This window comes from Pelophylax lessonae, assembly GCF_965119305.1.
Source record: "Pelophylax lessonae genome assembly, chromosome: 12".
Taxonomy (NCBI): Eukaryota; Metazoa; Chordata; class Amphibia; order Anura; family Ranidae; genus Pelophylax; species Pelophylax lessonae.
In genome coordinates, this window is record NC_138779.1 from 155,652,331 (window position 1) to 155,674,350 (window position 22,020).

The 22,020-nt window shown below is 43.3% G+C and overlaps 1 protein-coding gene across 1 annotated transcript in view; it reads left to right on the forward strand.

Moving 5' to 3' along the window:
• Positions 1-22,020, forward strand: part of ALDH16A1 (aldehyde dehydrogenase 16 family member A1) — a 316,675-nt gene that overhangs the window by 122,921 nt on the left and 171,734 nt on the right. The window contains exon 10 of the mRNA XM_082274075.1: positions 5,555-5,691. Coding sequence (XP_082130201.1) covers positions 5,555-5,691 — 137 coding nt within the window. The remainder of the gene's footprint in view (positions 1-5,554; positions 5,692-22,020) is intronic.

Consider the following 22,020-nt stretch of genomic DNA (forward strand, 5'->3'; position numbering starts at 1 on the left):
TTTTACAAAGTGGATGTTCAGGCTTTGGCAAATGCTTCCTTTGGCCGTAAAGTTCTTAGTGCGGCGGTGCCTTAGGGTCCCTTGTTTGGGTCATTGGCTGTTGGGGTGTTTTTAGCCCTAGGTTACTTGTTCTTCCTGGGTTGTTGCTCCTGTTGAGCACGTTTTCCTGTTGCCCAGTTGGTTCTCTTACTTTTGGTAAGGTTCCTTTCTCTGATGTGGGTACTGCGTTGCTTTAGGCGCGGCTGCTTTTTTCCCACCCCTCATGTCTACACTGCTATGGGACGTCCCCATTAGTGACGAATATGAAGAGGCGGCGACTGTCGGAGGACGTAAGAGAAAACTGAATTTTTGTAAAATCTTACCTGTAAAATTCCTTTCTCTGAGTCCTCCGACAGTCGCCGCCCCCGCCCCTCTTTTGGGGTTTGTTTATGTACTCTACTGCTATGCTACTGAAACTGAGTTGGAAATGCAGGAAGCAGGGAGGTATTGACTGAGGGGACCACCCCCTGGGGGTGGGATATGCTAAAAGCTTTGATATTAATATATTCTGTTGCCTAGCTACTCCTACGGAGCAAAGGTCAATAACCCCATTAGTGACGAATATGAAGAGGCGGCGACTGTCGGAGGACTCAGAGAAAGGAATTTTACAGGTAAGATTTTACAAAAATTCCGTTTTTGCCATATTCCTATGTGGTGTTTTCGTGGTAATGAATAATGTAAATTGGTGGTCAGTGGGTAATTGTACGCTACAAACAAATAGCAACTGCCCCCACCTATACCTGGCCTTAACTGCAGGGAGCACATAGAAGGGTGACGCATGTCAGACAACAACAAAGAAAAATTCCCAGCTCAACTTGCCAGCCTGCAAGAAACTGAATTATTCTGTCTAACAGTTGATGTTAAAAACGGGTTTAGATTCTACCGATTTGCAAATAAATGCGTAAGCTGCAGAGGCCACGTCATGGCACCCCAGTATTATCTGAAGTCCTAACATCATACATTTTGAGAGCCTCCATAGTAGAAGAACATTTATAATAATGGATAGATTGAGGGCAGGTATGCCTGAAGTGAGCCCACCCCACCTTAAAGACCTGGGCATGCTGGTCCCCCAGCAAATAGCACAATGGCAGCGAAGGTGTCCAGTGCGCCCCCTCACCAAAAAAACATTTGTATGCTGCTAGTAGGTCACTGGAGAAGTATATTGGCTATAATTTTCCTTCCTCCATTCTTCTCTCTACCTTGCCAATTACTTCTTGGTTGTAGTGGTGAGGACAGGCAGTATGGAGTTACTGATGACTATGCACTTGCACAGGTCTAAATGATAGTAACGGCCAATATATTGGTTTGTGATGCTGTTATGTGACAATGTCGCTGGCATCTTTAAAAAGCAATTGGATCAATGAATCTGGGCCATTTTGACAGCTGGATATTCAATGTACCCTAGTTTTAAATGCAGTACAGGGAAAATAACAAAAACTATTCCGTGTTTTCCAAAAAATATATATAATAATATTCACAGGTGGTGCAGCTAAGCACAAGGGTGTGTTCAATCACCAATGAAGCAAAAATCTCAAAGTGTACCCACTGCAGTGCTACAATAACATAAATAAAGCAATTAGGGCTGTAACTAACAATTATTTTCATAATTGGTTAGTTGTCCGATTATCGTTTCCCTTAATCCGATAAAATTAAAAAAAACTAAAGTGTGGCGTATAATTTAGTTAAGTTTAAAAAAGAAAAAAATGTATTCTTAAATATCTCTATGCAGCGGTAAATAAAAATACCCAGCTATATATATGATAACAAAAGATATACCTGTGCTCAAATCCCTATAGCTTGTACATGTATTTAACTAGTTCCGGACCGCCTGCCGCAGATTTACGTTGGTACTTTGACGCTAATTACCGGGGTTATGGCAGCAAATAGCTGCCACAATCCCAGTATTTTTTTAAACTGCCAGCGGTCCTCTTATAAGGGTGGTCCCAGCGGCAGATTCGCAGTGGGATCACCCTTGCGGTGCGGCGGGAGAGGTGCACCCCCCTCCGTGCTTCCCGGTCGTTTTCTCCGCTTACCGGACCACCCGGCAGCAGGGAAAGCGATCCAGTCTGCGCTCCTCGCAGGCAGGAAGTCGAGTGAGGGCAAGATGGCCCCCACTCAACCCTATGGTCTTGGAGGACCGGAGCGTCGTCAAACGTCGCCTAGCAACGTATTTAAAGAGCTAATTTTTTTCCATCATGAAAAAAAAAATGTTTTTCTTTTTTAGCGTAGATGTGAGATCTGAGGTCTTTTTGACCCCAGATCTCACAATAAAGAGGTCCTGTCATGCTTATTTCTATTACAAGGGATGTTTACATTCCTTGTAATGGGAATAAAAATGATCAAAAATAAAAGAAATAAAAAAAAACAGTGTAAACAAAAAAAAATTGATAACATAAATTGGAAACAAAAAAAAAAAAAATGAAAGTGCCCTGTCCCCGTAGTGTGCACGCTGAAGTGAACGCATACGCAAGTCCCGCCCACATATGTAAACGTTGTTCAAACCAGATGTGAGGTATCGCCACGATCGTTAGAGCGAGAGCAATAATTTAAACCCCCTAGAACTCCTCTGTAACTCTAAGCTGGTAACCTGTAGAAATTTTTACAAGGGGAGAGAACCACAAGCGCTGATCTGAGTAGCATAAAAAAACTTTAATGTGGGATAAAAGCAATGTTGCTCACAAGAGTAGCGTGAATACAGGCATCAAAACATAAGGAGGTCCTGTGCATCTGGCATCCAGGGGGTCCATCTGAGTCTGAACTGGGCTTGTGCAGAGGAGCGCGGGGGTCTCCTGTGGCAGGCAGGGGACTGTCCAGGTCCGTGGACTGCAGTAGCTTCGCTAGTCTGCACGTAGAGGGGCCGTGACGTCACTTCCAGGATGCAGAGCTTCAGACAAACGGCGACGCATTGTGGAGCATGTGCTCCTTCTTTAGGCCAGACCATCACTGATCCCACTGCCAAACCGGTCATTCTGAATGAGGCTATGGCCAGAATAATGTTCTCTACGGCTTCTCCCCTTTCATGTCTGTCACAGGTGCTCAGGGTGAACCTGCTCTCATCTGTGAAAAGCACAGTGTGCCAGTAGCGGACCTGCCAATTCTGGTGTTCAGTGGCAAATGACAATCAAGCTCCATGGTGCCGGGCAGTGAGCACAAAGCCCAATAGAGGATGCCAGGCCCTCAGGCCACCCTTATGAAGTCTGTTTCTGATTGTTTGGTCAGAGACATTCACACCAGCGATCTGCTGGAGGTCATTTTGTAGTGCTCTGGCAGTGCTCACCCGGTTCTCCTTGCACAAAGGAGCAGTTACGGGTCCTGCTGATGAGTTAAGGACCTTCTAAGGCCCTTTCCAGCTCTCCTAGAGTAACTGCTGGTTTCCTGGAATCTCCTCCATGCTCTTGAAACTGTGCTGGAAGACACATCAAAGCTGCCAATGGCACGTATTGATGTGCAATCCTGGAAGAGTTGAACTGCCTGTGCAATCTCTATAGGGTCCAGGTATTGCCTTATGCTACCAGTAGTGACAGTGACCCTAGCCAAATGCAAAATTAGTCAAAAAGTATCAGAAAAGATGAGTAGGGGAAAAAAAAGTCAGTCTCCACCTGTAAAACCATTCCTTTTTTTGGAGGTTGTCTCATTGTTGCCCATCTAGTGCACCTGTTAATTTCATTAACACCTAAACAGCTCAGACTGTACTCAACTGACCAGATCAATATCCTGGGGGTTTAATTGACTTGATGCTATACTCGGATTAAGTGTTCTTTATTTTTTATTTTTTTTTGAGCAGTGTATAAACATTGATTTTACAAAACAGCAGTGCTCCAATAGACTTCAACAGAATCTTGCATTAAGAAAGTGCTCCAAAACAAAATTTTGCACCGCAGTGTACCCCCACCTCACACTCTGGCCCCTTACCCCACAAATAGACCTACACAATGTTTTTGGATCTTACCACTGTGTAGGTCTAAATGTGAGATAAGGGGCCCGAGTGTGAGGTGGTGGTACACTGGGGCGCAAGATTTTGTTTTGGAGCACTTTCTTCACGCAAGATTCTGTTGAAGTCTATTGAAGCACTGCAAGATCATTGTTTATATATTTTACTTGAGGACTTATGAACAAAAGGACATTTTAATGTGATTTTTGTATTCCCTTCTTTTTTTAAATCGCATATAGTGAAGGATCTTTTTTTTTTCAGTCTGTACAGGCATATATGTACGCATTTTTCACTATATATATTTTTTAAGTGGATATTATTATTGATTGCTTTATATATGTTATTGCAGCATGGTTGTGGTTGTGCTGCACTTTATTTGAGGTCAGTGCAGGTGAATACATTGGACACTCTAGTAAACACAAGACCAGTCATTTTTCTTGTTCGTGCATACAGATCCGCTCCTCATTAAATCAAAGGGCATAATTCATTTTGGATGTATCTTTCTCTTAAACCTTACCTTATTTAGCTCCAAGTTCTCTATTACACACATACAGTAAAACCTTGGTTTGAGAGTAACTTGGTTTAAGAGCGCTTTGCAAGACAAGCAAAATTTTCAAATAAATTTTGACTTGGTTTACAAGCGATGTCTTGATATACAAGTAGCTTTAAGTCACAGCTGAGTATAAAAGAGAAGAGAGGCGCCTCTAAGTGTAGCAATATGGTTACATTTAATGAAGGTACAACATTTAGCAACTCACATGGTTGATGATTGGAACAGGCACATGTAAGTATGCAGGCATCCAGGCTAAAGCTGTCCACATAGACCATCCTCTGCACCGCCATCTACGTCATCCCTTCCATGCTGCCCCTCGCTTTTAGATCCCTTTACTGCAGGGTGGTCTTCCCGGTCAGGATTACAGACTGGCAGCCGGCGGTGCAGAAGATAGTCCATGTGGACAGCTTTACCCCGGATGCCTGCATACTTAGATGTGCCTGTTTTATTCATCAACCATGTGAGTTGCTAAATGTTGTACCTTCATTAAATGGAACCATATTGCTACACTTAGAGGCGCCTTTCTTCTCTTTGATACTCTGTAGCTCCTACTGGATTTTGTTTCTTATCCCCTTGTGGAAGGGGCTATTTGTGGATGGACATTTTATGGTTATATAACCTATCGCAATGCTATAATCTTTTTATATGGACTATAAACTGAAGGACTTATGAATAAATGGTTGTGGAACGAATCATCTGAGTTTCCATTATTTCTTATGGGGAAATTTGCTTTGATATAAGAGTGCTTTGGATTACAAGCATGCTTCCGGAACGAATTATGCTTGCAATCCAAGGTTTTACTGTACTTGTATGTACTGTAAAACCCTTCCATGTCTTTGCAATTACAAATTTGTTCACTTGGTTCAGGCATCGTTACAGGGACTCCCAGTCCTGCTCCTCAAACAAAAATGAGTGGAGCATAAATTTTCCCTTGCTTTGTGTATGGCTAACAAGCTTGTTTCTCTGTTGCCTTTTACATTTTTATGCCATGTGTTAACTTATGTTTTGTTTTGATGGAATTTCTTGAACAGATTTTTGGCCCGGTCTTGGTTGCAATGACATTCCGAACTGCTAAAGAAGCCATTGCTCTTGGGAATAATACACCCTATGGATTGGCCGCTAGTGTCTGGACAGAAAATCTACCTTTAGCTTTGGAGGTAGCCTTGAGGTAAAAAAATTATTTCCTGAAGCCTTTAACTAATATAGAATGAAGCAAAGACAAAGGAGGGAGAGCTGCCAGAGAACATAACCTATAAAGGAAAGGGAGCGGAGATTCCATGAATGTAGTGCAGACCGAGTGAAAAAAGTTCTGACTGAAGCTAGTAAAAACAATAGAGGGGAGCGGTGAAACATAGGAAGAGCGTCATATGATGTGGATACTGATGATAAAAGAATGGCTCTACAAGTTTGTGGTCACTGCTGAGTGAATAATATGTGTGGGGGATGTGTTGACTTTTCAGGCCTAAACTGTAAAAAGGGTCAGGTATGTGCTACATGAACAAGCATTTTACAATATGTGAAGGGGCCTGATACCCAACTGAGCTACAAGACCTTTTTTAACTGCTGCCCCTTTAAATGTGATGACACATTAAATGGGGAGATAAATAAAAAAGTAAGGCACTGATAATTATATGTGCATGTAAATATGTGCATGGACTCAAAAATGTAATAAAATTAAAACTTGGAAATTAATAATTATTTATAATATCTACATCTATAAAACATAAAATCATAAAGTGCATAAATAATTAGACGCTAACATCCATGTGTATCAAATCCAAGTGTCAAAGTGCATAAACTCCATAAATATGTGAATTCATTAACCACTTAAGCCCCGGAGGATTTGGCTGCTCAAAGACCAGGCCCTATTTTTCGATTCGGCACTGTGTGACTTTAACGGACAATTGCGTGGTCGTGCGGCGCTGTACCCAAATTAAATTGACGTCCTTTTTTCCAACAAACAGAGCTTTCTTTTGGTGGTATTTGATCACCTGTGCGATTTTTACTTTTTGCGCTATAAATAAAAAAAGAGCGTCAATTTTGAAAAAATAATTTTCACATTTTTTTTATATGAAATTCTCAAAAAAATATAAAAATCAAAATTTTTTAACATTTTAGGCCATTTTTTCTGCTACATATTTTTGGTAAAAAAAATCGCAATAAGCGTATTTTGATTGGTTTGCGCAAAAGTTATTGCATTTACGAACTACAGGAAAGATGTATGTCATTTTTATTTTTTTTTAACTAGTAATGGCGGCGATCTGCAATTTTTTTTTTTTTTTTTTTTCCGGGACTGCGACATTGCGGCGGACAGATCAGACCCTTGACTGACATGTTTGACACTTTTGGGGGTACCAGTGACATTACTACAGTAATCAGTGCTATACATATGCACTGTTACTGTAAAAATGACAATGGCAGGGAAGGGGTTAACTTTATTAGTGATCAAGGGATTAAGTGTGTCCCTAGGGGCGTGGCTTGTTAGATCATAACAGAGACATACGATCCTACATAGCAGGATCGCATAGCCTCTGTCATGATCTAAGGGAGAATGACAGGAGGCTGTGTTTACATCAGCCGTCGGCCTTTCTCCCTCTCCTGCGGGAGATCGCGAGTGGCCGGCGGACATCGGAGCCGCCGGTCACACGTGCGGGGATGTCAGGGAACGAGCGGGGACGGGAGCGCGCCTCTGCCGGCGCGCGCTCACCCCCTAGAGGCTCGTGGGCGAGTGACGTACCCCAATGTCACTTTGCCCAGGAGGGGCTGACCGCCGCCGTATATAGTCATGCGGCGGTCGGCAAGTGGTTAATAAACAATACAATTTGCATAAACATATCATGGTTCACAAAATACTGTGCACGCTAAAAATGCAAAAAAAGTTCTCAAGTGCATAAATAAGATGAATAAAATTGAGTAAAAAACAAATAGATATACAGATGTATGTAGGTATTCCACTCGCGCCAAGGATACAATGCTTTATTAGGTAAGCAGCAAGTTTCAAATTAACCATATCATTTATGGTTAAATGTGCATAAGTAAATATCAAAGGTAACTGCGCTAACCCTAGAATATAGTAATTAGTGTAAAATCATAATACATTCAACATATATAAGATTAAAGTGTACCCTTGATTATAAATAATTTCTAAAATTATAAATGGTGCCAAATATATCAATAATAAACATATATTCCAATTACAGTAGTGACAATCAAGTGCTCCAATAAATCAGTCCATGATGGTGCTGACTAGAAGAAAAGTGCAATAGTGCTATAAAGTCCTTTAGGTGCAAATGATAATGGTGTGGTAACGGTACAGCCCTCCACTTCACCTCAAAGTGCTGGATGGTAAGGTAGCTCCCTTACCAGATGGCGTGGATTCCTGTGGCGTACGCCAACAAGAATCAAACTGCGCTTATACACTACTCCGGCTTTGGCTCATAGATGAATTGGATCCTTAGGAGGCAGGTGTTGCTCCGGGAAAAAGAAAAAAGAAGCTCCTCATCGTGTAGAAGGTTAAAAAACTTTTATTAAACTCTTCACACGAACATCAAAGGTAAAAAACTTTAGTGGTAAAAAAACTCCAAATCACTTCAACTAAAAGTCACACACGTATGCCCAAACGGCAGATAAAGTGCAAAATTGCAAAGCTAAGTCTCTGCTCCGGCCCCTACTGAGCTCCTTTCAACCTCGCGGCTGCTTTTCGGAACACTGCGATGTGAACAATCGCGTGATGTCGCCGTACCCGGAAGCGGGAACTCGGCGTGCGGTTCAGCAGTCAGCTCAGAACGAGGCAACGTGCGTACCAACTTGCCGCGTTTCATCAGAAATTTGACGTCTCCGGAAGTGCGCTCGACCCCTAGAGGCTCGTGGGCGAGTGACGTACCCCTTTGTCACTTTGCCCAGGAGGGGCTGACCGCCGCCGTATATAGTCGTGCGGCGGTCGGCATGTGGTTAATAAACAATACAATTTGCATAAAAATATCATGGTTCACAAAATACTGTGCACGCTAAAAATTCAAAAAAAGTGCATAAATAAGATGAATAAAATTGAGTAAAAAACAAATAGATATACACTATCTTTCAAAAGTTTGGGGTCACCCAGACAATTTCATGAAAACTCACACTTTTATTCATGAAATTAGTTGTAAAATGAATAGAAAATATAGTCAAGACATTAACAAGGTTAGAAATAATGATTTTTATTTGAAATAATAATTTTGTCCTTCAAACTTTGCTTTCATCTAAGAATTCTCAATTTGCAGCAATTACAGCCTTGCAAACCTTTGGCATTCTGTCAATTTGTTGAGGTAATCTGAAGAAATTGCACCCCACGCTTCCTGAAGCACCTCCCACAAGTTGGATTGGCTTGATGGGCACTTCTTACGTACCATACAGTCAAGCTGCTCCCACAACAGCTCAATAGGGTTGAGATCTGGTGACTGCGCTGGCCATTCCATTACAGACAGAATACCAGCTGACTGATTGTTCCCTAAATAGTTATTGCATAGTTTGGAGGTGTGCTTTGGGTCATTTCCTGTTGTAGGAGGAAATTGGCTCCAATCAAGTGCTGTCTACAGGGTATGGCATGGCGTTGCAAAGTGGAGTGATAGGCTTTCTTATTCAAAATCTCTTTTACCTTGTACAAATCTCCCACTTTACCAGCACCCAAGCAGCCCCAGACCATCACATTACCTCCACCATGCTTGACAGATGGCGTCAGGCACTCCTCCAGCATCTGATCACTTGTTCTGCATTTCACAAATGTTCTTCTGTGAGATCCAAACACCTCAAACTTTGATTTGTCTGTCCATAACACTTTTTTCCAATCTTCCTATGTCCAATGTCTGTGTTCTTTTGCCCATCTTAATCTTTTCCTTTCATTGGCCATTCTCAGATATGGCTTTTTCTTTGCCACGTTGCATAGAAGGCAAGCATCCCGGAGTCACCTCTTCACTGTGGATGTTGAGGCTGGCGTTTTGCGGGTAGTATCATTTAATGAAGCTGCCAGTTTTTCCCTTTTGAGGTCGAATAGAAGTTTTTAGATTTTTTTTTTTTTAGATGTATTCATTTTATACTGTCCTACATATTTAGTCTCTTATTATTTGACATTATAATTATTATTTTTTTTTTTTTATTCATTTAATTTACATATTTTGCAAGCTGTTAGCGGAGTCTATAAATAAAGGTTATATTAGTATTTATTTTATGTATGAACTCATTCTAAGAGCACCACCAGAGACTAGAAATTGTATCCCGTCATTTTTGTTGTATGGGTGTTCAGTCACTCATTGTCAAAACGGGACAATAAAGTTAGTTTGTGGTTCATGGGTGGTATCCAATCATATAAACTTATTGGCTATTTGAACCCTCTAGTTCAGATGGTGAATCGGACTTCCTGATGACGCTATACAGCGAAATGCATTGTGGTTCTTTACACTATCTGAGCTTCTGGAATATTCAGTGGCGACAGATAAGCAGACTAAGGACATGGATTACTGGAACCATGTACTGTGGTCTGATGAGACCAAGATAAACTTATTTTGTTCAGATTGTGTCAACTGTGTGTGGCAGCAACCAGGTGAGGAGTACAAAGACAAATGTGTCTTGCCTACAGTCAAGCATGTTGGTGGGATTGTCATGGTCTGGGGCTGCATGAGTGCTGTCGGCACTGGGAAGCTACAGTTCACTGAGGGAACCATGAATGCCAACATGTACTGTGACATACTGAAGCAGAGCATGATCCCCTCCCTTCGGAAACTGGACAGCAGGGCAGTATTCTAACATAATGACCCCAAACACACCTCCAAGGCAACCACTGCCTTGCTAAAGAAGCTGAGGGTAAAGGTGATGGACTGGCCAAGCATGTCTCCAGACCTAAACCCTATTGAGCATCTGCCGCCCCGGAAAGACGTCAATAGATGAAATTAGTAGGGCAGGGCTTCTGGATGCTGAAAGCTACACCGTACTGAACACACACGCTCTCGGCTTTCACTGCAGCAGCCAGGGCGGTGTCCGTGTGATTGTAATATTGCTCAGCACCCCTTGTGTCGTGTCAGACACTTATGAATGTGAGTGTAATTGCATTGTGTTTTAAATAAACTATTTGTTTACGGAATTACACTATTTGGATATTGTTCTTCCCCCCTCTATATATGTTTTGGGATGCTATCTTTCTGGCAGTTGTGGCGATTGGTGGTTACCCCCGGGGTAACATGCTCATGTTGGATATTTAACCCTATAAGCATGATTGCTGGATAATAACAGCTAATCCTCTGGTGAGTCCATCTAGTGAGACCTTTGACACGTGGATGGTGGGATGCTCACATATATGCACTGAAGGCACTTATATGTGTTTTTTTGCACGATTCTGCATGGGCACCTTATTCTTTATCAAGATCTCCTTTGATGAATTATGGACTTATTCTGAAATATTTATTATAGTATATTTATTCACGGATTTATATCTACAAAGTGTATGGCTTTTTGATATATGTCATCATGAAATTAATTTTTTTGTATATCAATTTTTACTCACTTTTCTCTGTTTTTGATACACTAGTGCACTTTATATATATTTTCGAGCAAGCTGGTTTCATATATTTTTTTTTTATATAGTAGTAAAGTTTTTGGCACTTTATATACATTTTTCCTGGGAACTGGTCAATGCCCTTAGCACTTTATGGGCCACATCCTTGTTGTACTTATGTTGCACTGATTTTTGCACTTGGTTGTGTATATATAACTATTTATTTGATGGCACCTAGCACTTTCTATTTATAATTAATTAACAAACACTTTCGACACATAGTATTGTCACATATTTGGGAGACATATCTAATATTATACACATATTTTTCGTTCATACTAGTAGGGGTTCAGTAAGGATTTGCGCTGATTGACATTTTTTTTATTGTTTTGGCTGATACCCATACGTTGTGCCAAAAATTTTGGTATCGGTATCGGCCTTGAAAAAAACACGGTCTATCCCTACTTCCTACACTCAAGTGGAACGTGCCTCGGCCGCGACCTTGGAGTGTCAGGTGAAGGGTGAGCGTGTCATCTGGTCTGACGAAGGGGTATGTAATTTCTGTCTGGCGGTTCTCACTAGTACCGGCTTGGGCACATTTCTTTGTAAGCACAATTATTTTAGTGTGTATGTTGGCACCTTAATTTAACGGAGTTGCACTATCACTTGTCTGTCTCTTGCTTCCATATTCACCCCAGTTATTGAGAGGAGAGATTATGTGTTTTATTGGACTGGAAACCCGGATATTAAAAAGGCTATTTAGGTCCCAGCGGCCTGGGACTTTCTGGTGAGAATTAGTGTGTATGGTTCATGAGGTGGAATGGCTACTAAGAAGTAACTCTACGGGCACGGTGTTGGGGTTAGACCTTCCGCTTATATGGTTCATGGACTTTTTTCATTTGTTCAACACATATATATCTATTTGTTTCTTACTTATCTATTTTTTCATCTTATTTATGCACTTATTTTTGCATTTTTAGTGTGCACGGTATTTTGTGAACCATGATAGGTTTATGCAAATTGTTTGGTTTATTTATGAATTTTATATATGTATTTATGGAGTTTATGCACTTTGACACTTTGATATACATGGATGTTCGCGTCAAATTATTTATGCACTTTATGATTTTATGGTTTACAGAAGCAAATATTATAAATGATTCTTAATTTCCAATTTTTTATTTTATTTAATTTTTCGAGTTCATGCACATATAATTACCAACTCCTTACTTTTTTATTTACATGAACAAGCAGCTTATTCATTCCTGGCTGCCAAGTCCTCCAGCAGTGCAAGGAAAATTAGAATTTATGATTATAAGCTAAGGTTCAGTCCAAACTGTTAGGCCTAACCTCACAGGATACTGGCACATCAAAGCAGGCTGCCAGCCTAATCAGAATGAAATTCCCCACCCGGCAGCCACACCTAACAAATGGGGCAGGGAAGCTGGTGTCATCATTGACCTAATATGACCAAATGGCCATATGTCAATAATGTAATTTCTCTTTCGTTCGACAGACACAGCGCTCCATAAATCGGAACTACTGGGTTATATTGCCTTGTCCAGGAGTAGGACTAGGTAGAACAAAAAACACCTGGCTATGCCCATGGGCCATTCCGAGCTTGGTATATAACCCCCTCTCTTCTCTAGGTAATCAATTTTAATCTCTCTAGTCAGAAGTAAGGACCTAGGCTCCCGGCTGGGATCTCTGCTCCTAGCATTTTTTTATTCTCCTTCCTTACATCTTTTTTGTTTTTTCTCTCAGAGAAGCTACAATCAACTGCCGGGCTGGATAATCTAGATCCAGTGGTCCCTCCAGCCCAGCCAGTGAGCGCGTGCAGACCGCAAATATGCGCTTGGTCTGCCACGACATTTGCTCATGGACAGAGGCTTGGCCGCGAGTTAACCATCTCGCAAGGTCACATACGACCGGGCTTGAGTCTGAGTTGCAGCAGTCCCATGGCCAACAGCTCCCCTACTTCGGTGGAGAGGATTTTGTCTGAAGTGTTACTCGCAACAAAAGTACAGTCCCCCCCCCCTCCCCTTTTGGCGTTTTTTTGGGGTGGAAGCGGTTAACCTCTAAGAACGGTCGGACCTGCCTGCGGGTTCCCTCCTCCCATCCTTAAATCTCTCCAGTGAGCTGGGCTTCCCCCACTCCCTTTCACCTCTGTCTGGACCTGGGGTCTGGCGGGGGGTCCCAGGGCAGATAATGCAGCAGAGACCCCTGGGGTCTCCCCCCCCCCCCCGCTATACCCACTCTGTTAGGGTCCTGGGATAGTGTGTGTCCTGCCCTGGTAGGCTGGAGGAGCCCCAGTGTAGGAGACCCTTAGGTGCATGCCCTACTTTTTGCAGTGTGCGTATAGTGCAGGGGGGGTCCCAGTGCAGAGACTGGTGCAGTGCGCACAGCAGAGTCTCCCCTTGCGTGTGTCCTACCTTCGGGGGGGAAGGGGTCCCCTTGCAGAGAAGATCCTGGCAGCATGCTTCAGCGTTTGTAGCTGATGGTGGCCATTTTTCCTTAGTCTGGCTGATCTTCAGTTGTAGCCTGATGTCACGGGGGCCATTTTCCCATAGGGACATATGAGCAGGGATGGCGTCCATGATGCTGGGTTTGAATTCTTTGCACTCCTCTGATCGGTAGGGTGAGTCCTTCGGGGTCCCTGTTATCTCTCTCTCTGCTGATAGGTACCCTGAGCCTTAAGGGGTTCCTTTAGTGGTGCCAAAAGATCATTTTTGTACTGCAAGGTCTTCCTTTCCTTATGGAGCCTCAGGGTCACATCTCCCCCACTGACCCCCCTCATGGAGGTGGCAGGTCCCTAGGAACCCCAGCTTCCCATGGTTGTACGGACGGCGGTCCTGCAGTCCTTAGTGTCCCGGGTGGAAATGGCGTGTGGGTAAAGGCCCAGAAGGAAGCGTCCCCCCGCCTTCCCCTGCTCAGTCTATCTCATCTGATTCTGAGCCTAATGCCACCGTGGATGCGGCCCATCCCGGGGGACTTAATATCACATCCCCAGATCCATCTGATAGTGAGGATAATTCCTCCATGGTCTCAGCAGCGAATGAAAAAGGTAGATGCACTTGTCACTGCAGTGCGTGTGACTTGAAGAAACTGAGGATGCGGCTGATGTAGCCACGGACGTGGCTGCGTCGTTTGGTACGCATAAGTCACCTCGTACTCCATAGGTGTTTTCTTTATGTGCCTTATTTTGACAGGTTTTCCTGTAAGGAATGGGAACAACCAAAATGACCCTTTGTGGTCCCCAAACGTTTTGCTATACGTTACCCTTTTGAGGAGTCACTTTTAAAAAAGTGGACTAGTTCACCAGTGGTGGACCCTCCTGTTTTCAGGTTGAATAAACCAACCATGATCCCAGTAGAGGAATCCCCGTCCTTTAAGGACCCGGCTGACAGGAAAGCGAAGGCTGTGGAGCGCAGCATGTTTACTATGGTAGGTTCGGGATTGTGGCCAGTCTTTGCCCCTGGTGTCTCAGACCCTAACTTAATGGGCCAAGCTTTTCCGCCAGGGCCTGGGAAGTGAGCAGGTCGCCGCTGCTTATGTTGATTTAGCGGACTAGTTGGTCCATGGCCTGCAGTTTATTTGTGATGCAGCTTTGGATACAGCTCCTGTGCTGTCCAAACTTTCTGTTTCAGCAGAGGTGATTAGGCACATGCTGTGGCTTAAGAATTGGTCTGCAGACCAAACCTCTAAGAAAGCTCTCATTAATCTGCCATTTCAAGGCGATCATTCCAAAAACAGTATCTCTCCTGCGCTCAAGTGGTATGCGGGAAGGTAAATGGTCTTATGGTCTTTTTAGCACAGTTAAGGTGGTCTTGCTGCCCCCTCAGGACCAAGGGTATCCAAAAACACTGAAAGACAACAACAAGTTAAGGGCGCACCGACCTTGTGCATAACCACTAAAAAGTTTATTAAAATCGAAATGGGTAGCGTACATTATACTCACAAACGTAGGATGTATACATGCAAGTAGGAAATAGGAACCAATCGCCTCCAGAAAACTTCTCTACTGCTGGATGGCGTGATGGCATCCACAAAGACCTGGTTTGACTTGCGTGTTTCCAGGGTGAACCTTCTTCCTCAGAGCCAAAATCGCCACTGACCCACCATACATTCCCATGATTTTATGTAGCCAGTCTGCACCGCCCGCACCACCCCGCCCCGCCCCACTGGGAGCAATGGTCCTGAATGAGTTCCAAAGACTCTTTTTAGGCAATTTTTTGGTTTTATAGATGTGATTTTAGAGAGTAGATGTGGTTTTATATAAAAAACTTATTTATTTAGCATTTTGCTTTATCATAAAGTGGTGCTCAATTTGGGCTAGAGGCCCAAAGGTGAATAGTGAGAGAAAGTAAGAAGTTTTGTGACATAAGTGATATTGGTGACTTTTTAGAGTACTCTGTTATCCATGCTTTCTGGATTTTACAGAGGGCGTCTAAATCCTACGTGTTTTGGCTCTTGCCTTTTTCACGGTCAGGAATGAGTGTAAAGAAATTGGGGTAAGTGTGCCCCAGTGTGCAAATTCATGCGATGGACAGCACTCATCACTTCACATGAATACTGGCCACAAACAACTGCAACAACTACAATAGTAATAGTGACAGTGACCCAATAATGATAATATTATTGTAGGTGAAAGAAATATACAAGAATGACAAAAATAATAAATATAATTAAATGGTACCAAAGCCTAGAAAGGATCAATATTAGAAGCAGAAGATAAAAATACATTCATTAAAAATCCATTCGTTAAAAATCATTAGTATGATCAATAAATGGATATAATGCCACAAACTCGTATCCAACATTCAATGAAGGAATAATGATGGTGTACATACCCTAGAATGTGCAATATTAATGCTCCATGCCATGATTGCACTGTGTGCACAATGTAAAGGGCACACCACAGGAGTGTATGATACAATTACCATACACTCACACCTTGACTTTCAATTTCATAGGGGCTGTGTGGGATATCAGGTGAGACCCCCCCCCCACACAGGACAAGGTGGAACGCCCAGGATCCATAGAGTAAATCCTAGCGCCCCAAGCTGCATGAAGCAGGCCTGGAACGCACGCTGAAAACGTACACCCGGAAGTGTGCTGTCTTGCGTTCCAAGGCCCTGGAGGTAACTTCCGGGTGTACAAGAACGTCACTTCCGGCTCCCTTGATCGCTCAAACCAGCCTGCACCTACCCCTACCACCAAGACAAGGGAGGGGAGACAAGGGGCCAGCATCAAGCTGACAGAATGGTGGGGGGGCGTCACCATGAGAGAAGAATGATAATAAATAAATGCAAAAATAGATAGAATAATAAATGATCAAGGCACATTCCCTACACTAACTTGCTCTAACCGAGTGCTATAATGTGACAAGCTGGTAAAGGATGAAGGGGCGGAGGGATGCATAGGGGTAATAATGGACCATATCAATTGTAACCCAAGGCTGTATACCTAACTTGATTGGTCCATGTAGCTTAATAGAGGGCCAAAGGCTTTTTAAATAGTATTGAAAACCTTCTTAACACTGGTGGAGAGACTGAGGAAATGGACATGTTGGGTAGGGAAGATATGATGGTATCTGCCTTTTATAGACTTAAACACCTGTTGGAGAAAGAAATGACCCAATGGTGGGATATAACAGTACTACAGAAATACATAGAGGTCAATAGGATACCTAGAGGGTTAAGAATTACTAAGGTATGTGATTTTCTTGAAGAAGACCTCAGAAATCAACCCTAGAGATACACAGGAGATAAGACCCAACAACTAACATTCGAAAGGAAAGACCCATAAAAAGTATCAGTATAAAATTCCCAGGACCAACGGTTGGGATGATGGACAGGGCCCCAAGACTGCAGGTGGGCCTCCTTGTGGTGGACGAAGGGAGAACCCCCAGTCCCTCAGAAGGTATGGAAGTAGTGACAACAGGACTAAAGAAGATACTCCAAGAGCAGTAGCAGCAGCCCCGTCTCCCCCCTCACTTTTGACCATCAGGGCACAATTCCACCAGTGAATCAGTCCAACATGCTTCACCCCCCCCCCCCCTCTTCCAACTGTATAGGGGCAGGTAGTCCTGGAACAATAGATACAAAGAACAGAACTATAGTTAATCCTGTCACTACACCTACCACCACAGCCCCTGTTCCTTTATTTTTGAGAGCAGCTGTGGGAAGCCCCCGGCCCCGCATGGAGGAAAGCCCCCTTCCCAAAAGCTGCACCCCAAACCACAAAGAAAAGGGGAAACTGACAAGAAGTGGAGGCAAGAAACACAAACAGAGGGAGAAAGCCGTAACCACCAACTCTACAATTAAGATCTATAACCTCTCGCAATCAGTTTTTCAGGAAACTGAGCTAGAGTTGTTATGAAGGGTCTCAATTATGCCCCAGGGAATCCTCCTAATCTTTTTGAACTTTTTATAGATCTTAATAGATTTGTGAGAAACCTTACTGTCAAATGCTGCTATGCATTAAAAAGTAGGGACAGTGAGTATAGCAAGGCCTATAGGGTAGGCCTATCATTGCCAGGATCTACAGCTTTGCGAGCAATCTAGGCTGCTATGTTGATCACTTCTTGCAAGATTTGGTCACCACGCTGCCATCATACATCAAAGATTCCAGCCATATGCTGAAGATTCTTTCATCATATACATGGAAAAAAGGCTATAGATGGCTTTCTTTGGATGTGGCTTCCTTGTATATATCTATACAACATGAATTCGGTCTACAGGCAGTACAACATTGCTTGGTCAAGGACGAAGCATTCCACCACGCACAGATGCAATTCTTATACAATAGTATTGAATACATGCTAACACACAACTATTTCACATTTCTAGGGAATTATTATAGACAGACCCAGGGGACAGCCATGGGTCACTGGGGTGGGGGGACATCTTCGCTGGTTTCCGTCCCTGTGAACTTCTTTTGTGAACGTTGAGGAAATTCCTGAAATGTTTCTTTTGGGGGCACCCAGAAAGAGGGCAAAGTTTGTTCTTTTTAGGTTTTTTAGGTCTCCTTGTGCAGATTTAATTCCTGCAAAGGTTCAGGTGATGTCCGAACTACCTAAGGTCCCCCCTATCCATGTCCAGGAAATTGATTTACCGAAGTCTGATTTTTAATTCTGACCAGGGTGCTCCTTCCTCTGGACAAAGTTCAGCAACCACAGACCGTGATTCACCGGCTGCTGTCACACAGGCAGTTCTCTCTCCCGATTTGCATACAGGTTCTGAGTCTGGTGGTATCCACCTTCAAGACAGTTCTGTGTTCACAGTCCTACATGCAGCTCCTTTAGCAGGTTCGGCTCCACAGGAGGATACCGTAGTTTGTGACAAGGTCACAGGGTCCTCTGACAGACGCCGCAGGCGTCCAAGGGCCACGGTAAGGCCAGCATCCTCCTCGTCTCAGGTTTCTACTGCAGTTCCTGTGAGGAATCAAGAATGAGGATCTTCCAATCATCCTGGTGGCCATAAACGTCCTTTGGGGGCTTCCTCTTAGAGAAGACCAGTTATCACAAGGGCTAATCTACCATCCTGCTTTACAGTTGCTGGTTTTAATGGCTTGGCTATTGAAAGCCAGGTACCGAGGAATAGAGGTTGTCAAGATACACCATCCTACGTGGAAAGCGTACCTTTCTTGGTGTGAGTCGGTTGGCGCTCATCCTCGATCCTTTTCTGTGGCTCGGATCTTAACATTTCAACAATTACATTTCACCTATTTATATAAGATTTAACCAAACTACCTCATATTGCACTTTACGTCACCTTTGTTTGTATTCACTAGAATATTATTTATTTAGTATACTCAACCTTTTAAGTAAGGGCACTTAATATTGTGCATATTCTGTCATATTTTCTTTCCAAACCCCTTTTATTGCATCATAGCACTAAGTGCAATTTTGGCACCTTTGTATTTACTTATGTTTACATATACTCATTATATGTAATGTTATGATGTATTGAGATACTATTACTTTTATGATGATTTTTTTTCTGCATAGTGTTTCAACTTACCTGACTTTGTCTAGATATATTGCTATAGGCAGCGCCATCTACCTCACATTCCCCTCTTTTTATCACGCATATCCCTTTCAGGGCTATATTTTGGAGGTAGACAGCAGCCATATTTTTATCCTTAGTGCAGATTTTTCTTCTTTCACAAAAATCCCATTATTTTTGCCACATTACGGTAGGTGAGATACGTCACCAGCATTTCCTCCCCTTTTTTCACTTGCGGCTGTCAGGTGGGTAATCCAACATCTGCACCTGACTGGGCTGGCAGTCTGCTATAATGAGACAATTTTCCATGTGTTCATCCTAAATCTAAGCTCATCTTTATTTATAACAAGGGTATATGAATTAAACTGGCCTATCCTTTGAGCAGCTGGACTTAGCTTAATATCTTTGTTATGTTGAATTATGTTTAAAATGTTTTTATTATTGTTCATTGAGGAACACAGCAATATAGTAACTAGTGTTAAACATGAGGGCTGGGAAAACAGCAGAAAAAATTCCCAGGGCTAACCATAGCCAACCAGGTAACATAGAGCTTAACCATAACAACTGGAGCTCACCTGAAAAAAATAATACACCCTCAAAGAGGACCAGGTCCTCTAAACAGCAGCCTGCTAAACCTTGCGGCCAAAAGAAGCATCCGCAGATGCCAACACATCCACTTTATAAAACTTTGTAAAAGTGTGCATAGATGACCAGATGGCCGCCTTGCAAACCTGCAGCACTAACGCCTGATAACGGAAGGCCCAGGAGGCACTAAGCACCCGAGTAGAGTGTGCCTAAACAGGAAAAGGAGGAACCTGACTCCTAATTGAATAGGCCTGAATCACTGTCTGTCTGATCCATCTGGAAATGATCGAAGCAGAAACGGCCAACACTTTTGAGGTCCAACTGTGAGTACCAATAGTGAGTCTGACTTCCTAAAAGACTTTTTAGCTGCCAGGTACACCCTGATTCCCCAAACCACATCCATGGAATGCAGAGCAATTTCCTTAGGATGTTTAGGCCTGGGACATAGGGAAAGCAACACAAAGTCTTCATTCAAATGGAAATCTGAGAGGACCTGTGGAAGGAATAACGGACAGGGACGAAGAACAACCTTAGCTCTGTAAACCAACAGGTAAGGTGAACGATAAAACAACGCCGCCAGCTCCAACACCCTGCACACAAAAGGCCACCTTATGGGACAACATTAGAAGGGGAACCGCGCAATATTTTGAAAGTGAGATTCCAGGATAACTGACACCAATTTGAGGACCCACAGCGGTAATGGAGACCGCACTGGAGGAACCAAGTGTCAAGCTCCCTGGATAAAGGTACGCACCAAGGAATGTGTGGCCAATGGACGTTGAAAGAAAAGGCCGAAATGTACCTCTTCCAAGTACAATGGTAGATCTTCCTAGAGGTAGATTTTTATCCTTCAAGATAGGAAAAAATCCATTTAAAAGGAAAAAAAATGCCAGGACAAGAGATCCCAGTAAGGACCTAGGTCCTTAATCCTGACTAGGCAGAAAAAACTGAGTGCCTATAGCAAGCGGAGTGTGGGTGTACCCCCTGAGACTGCCCATAGGCGTAGTCAAGCTTTTTCCTGCCTAGTGTCCTACTCCTGTAGGGGGCAGTATAACCCAATGGTTAAGAAGAATCAGGAGCTGTGTCCGTCAATGAACCAAAGAGAAATCTTATTATAATTACCAAATTTCAATGTTATAGTTCTAAATCTATTTTCGCATTTTGGAAAAAAAATGGGTAAAAAAGTTAGAGTTTCACTAGCAAAGAGTTTTAACACTGGCCTCATATACTGTAAGGTAGGATACGAAGCAGAGTCTGAATCTGCTACAATTTGTTGACCTAGATGGAAAGGAGTTAAAGGAGAAGTATGGGATAGGCAAAATGAGAAGTACAGTAGTAAGTAATACAGAAGTGGTTAGTAAGTGACGCAGCGCGCAGAGGTGGGTAGTAAGTGACGCAGCGCGCAGAGGTGGGTAGTAAGTGACGCAGCGCGCAATGGTGGGTAGTAAGTGACGCAAAGGTCGGTAGTAAGTGACGCAGAGTGCAGAGATCGGTAGTAAGTCACAGATTGCAGAGGTGATTAGTAAGTGGTGCAGAGTGCAGGGGTTAGTAGTAAGTGACGTAGATTGCAGGGGTTAGTAGTAAGTGACGCAGATTGCAGGGGTGAGTAGTAAGTGACGCAGATTGCAGGGGTGAGAAGTAAGGGACACACAGGTAAGTAGTAAGCGGTGCAGCATTCACTGGTGCGCAGTAAGTGAGGCAGAGTGCAGATATGAGTAGTAAGTGAATTAGAGGTTGGTAGTAAGTAGTGCAGAGTTTGGAGATCAGTAGTAAGTGGTGCAGAGGGGAGTAGAGAGTATTGCAGTGTGTTTTTTTTTTTTTTTTGTGGACCAGATTGGCTTGGAGGAACGCGGGTGTAAATGGACACAAGTCTGTTTACACCCGCTGGTCCATAGGGGTGAATGGAGGGTCTGATCAGGCTGTCTGAAAAATAGACAGGCAGGCCTGAACGCTTAATTTGAAAGGGATCCAAGACTAGTGGTTTGGCTGCAGTGTGCATGAGAGATGAGAGGCTCCACTCTACAGGAAACACAATCAGTTCACAGCTGTTAAAAGGCCCCACCCTTCCCTTTGTCCCTCAGTATTAATTATGTTTCTCCCACAGCAAAACATTTTGTTTTTTTTCTCTGACCTGAAGACTTTCTCTGAACCTGTGAGGCAGGTTCAGAAACGTTGGTGAGGGCCGCACTCTACCTGCACGCCTTTTGGGCTTTTCACAGGTCGCCTCTTGTGGCACAGGCAAGTCGGACACCTCGTGGTGGTCCCTCCGCTTGTTGCCCCACTCAACTGCTCAGGTCTCCTCCTGTCCTCCCCTGCAAACAGTGGGCGCCATGCTGTAAAAGGGCCGGCGCATAACACATCCGTAGCGATGGGGGGA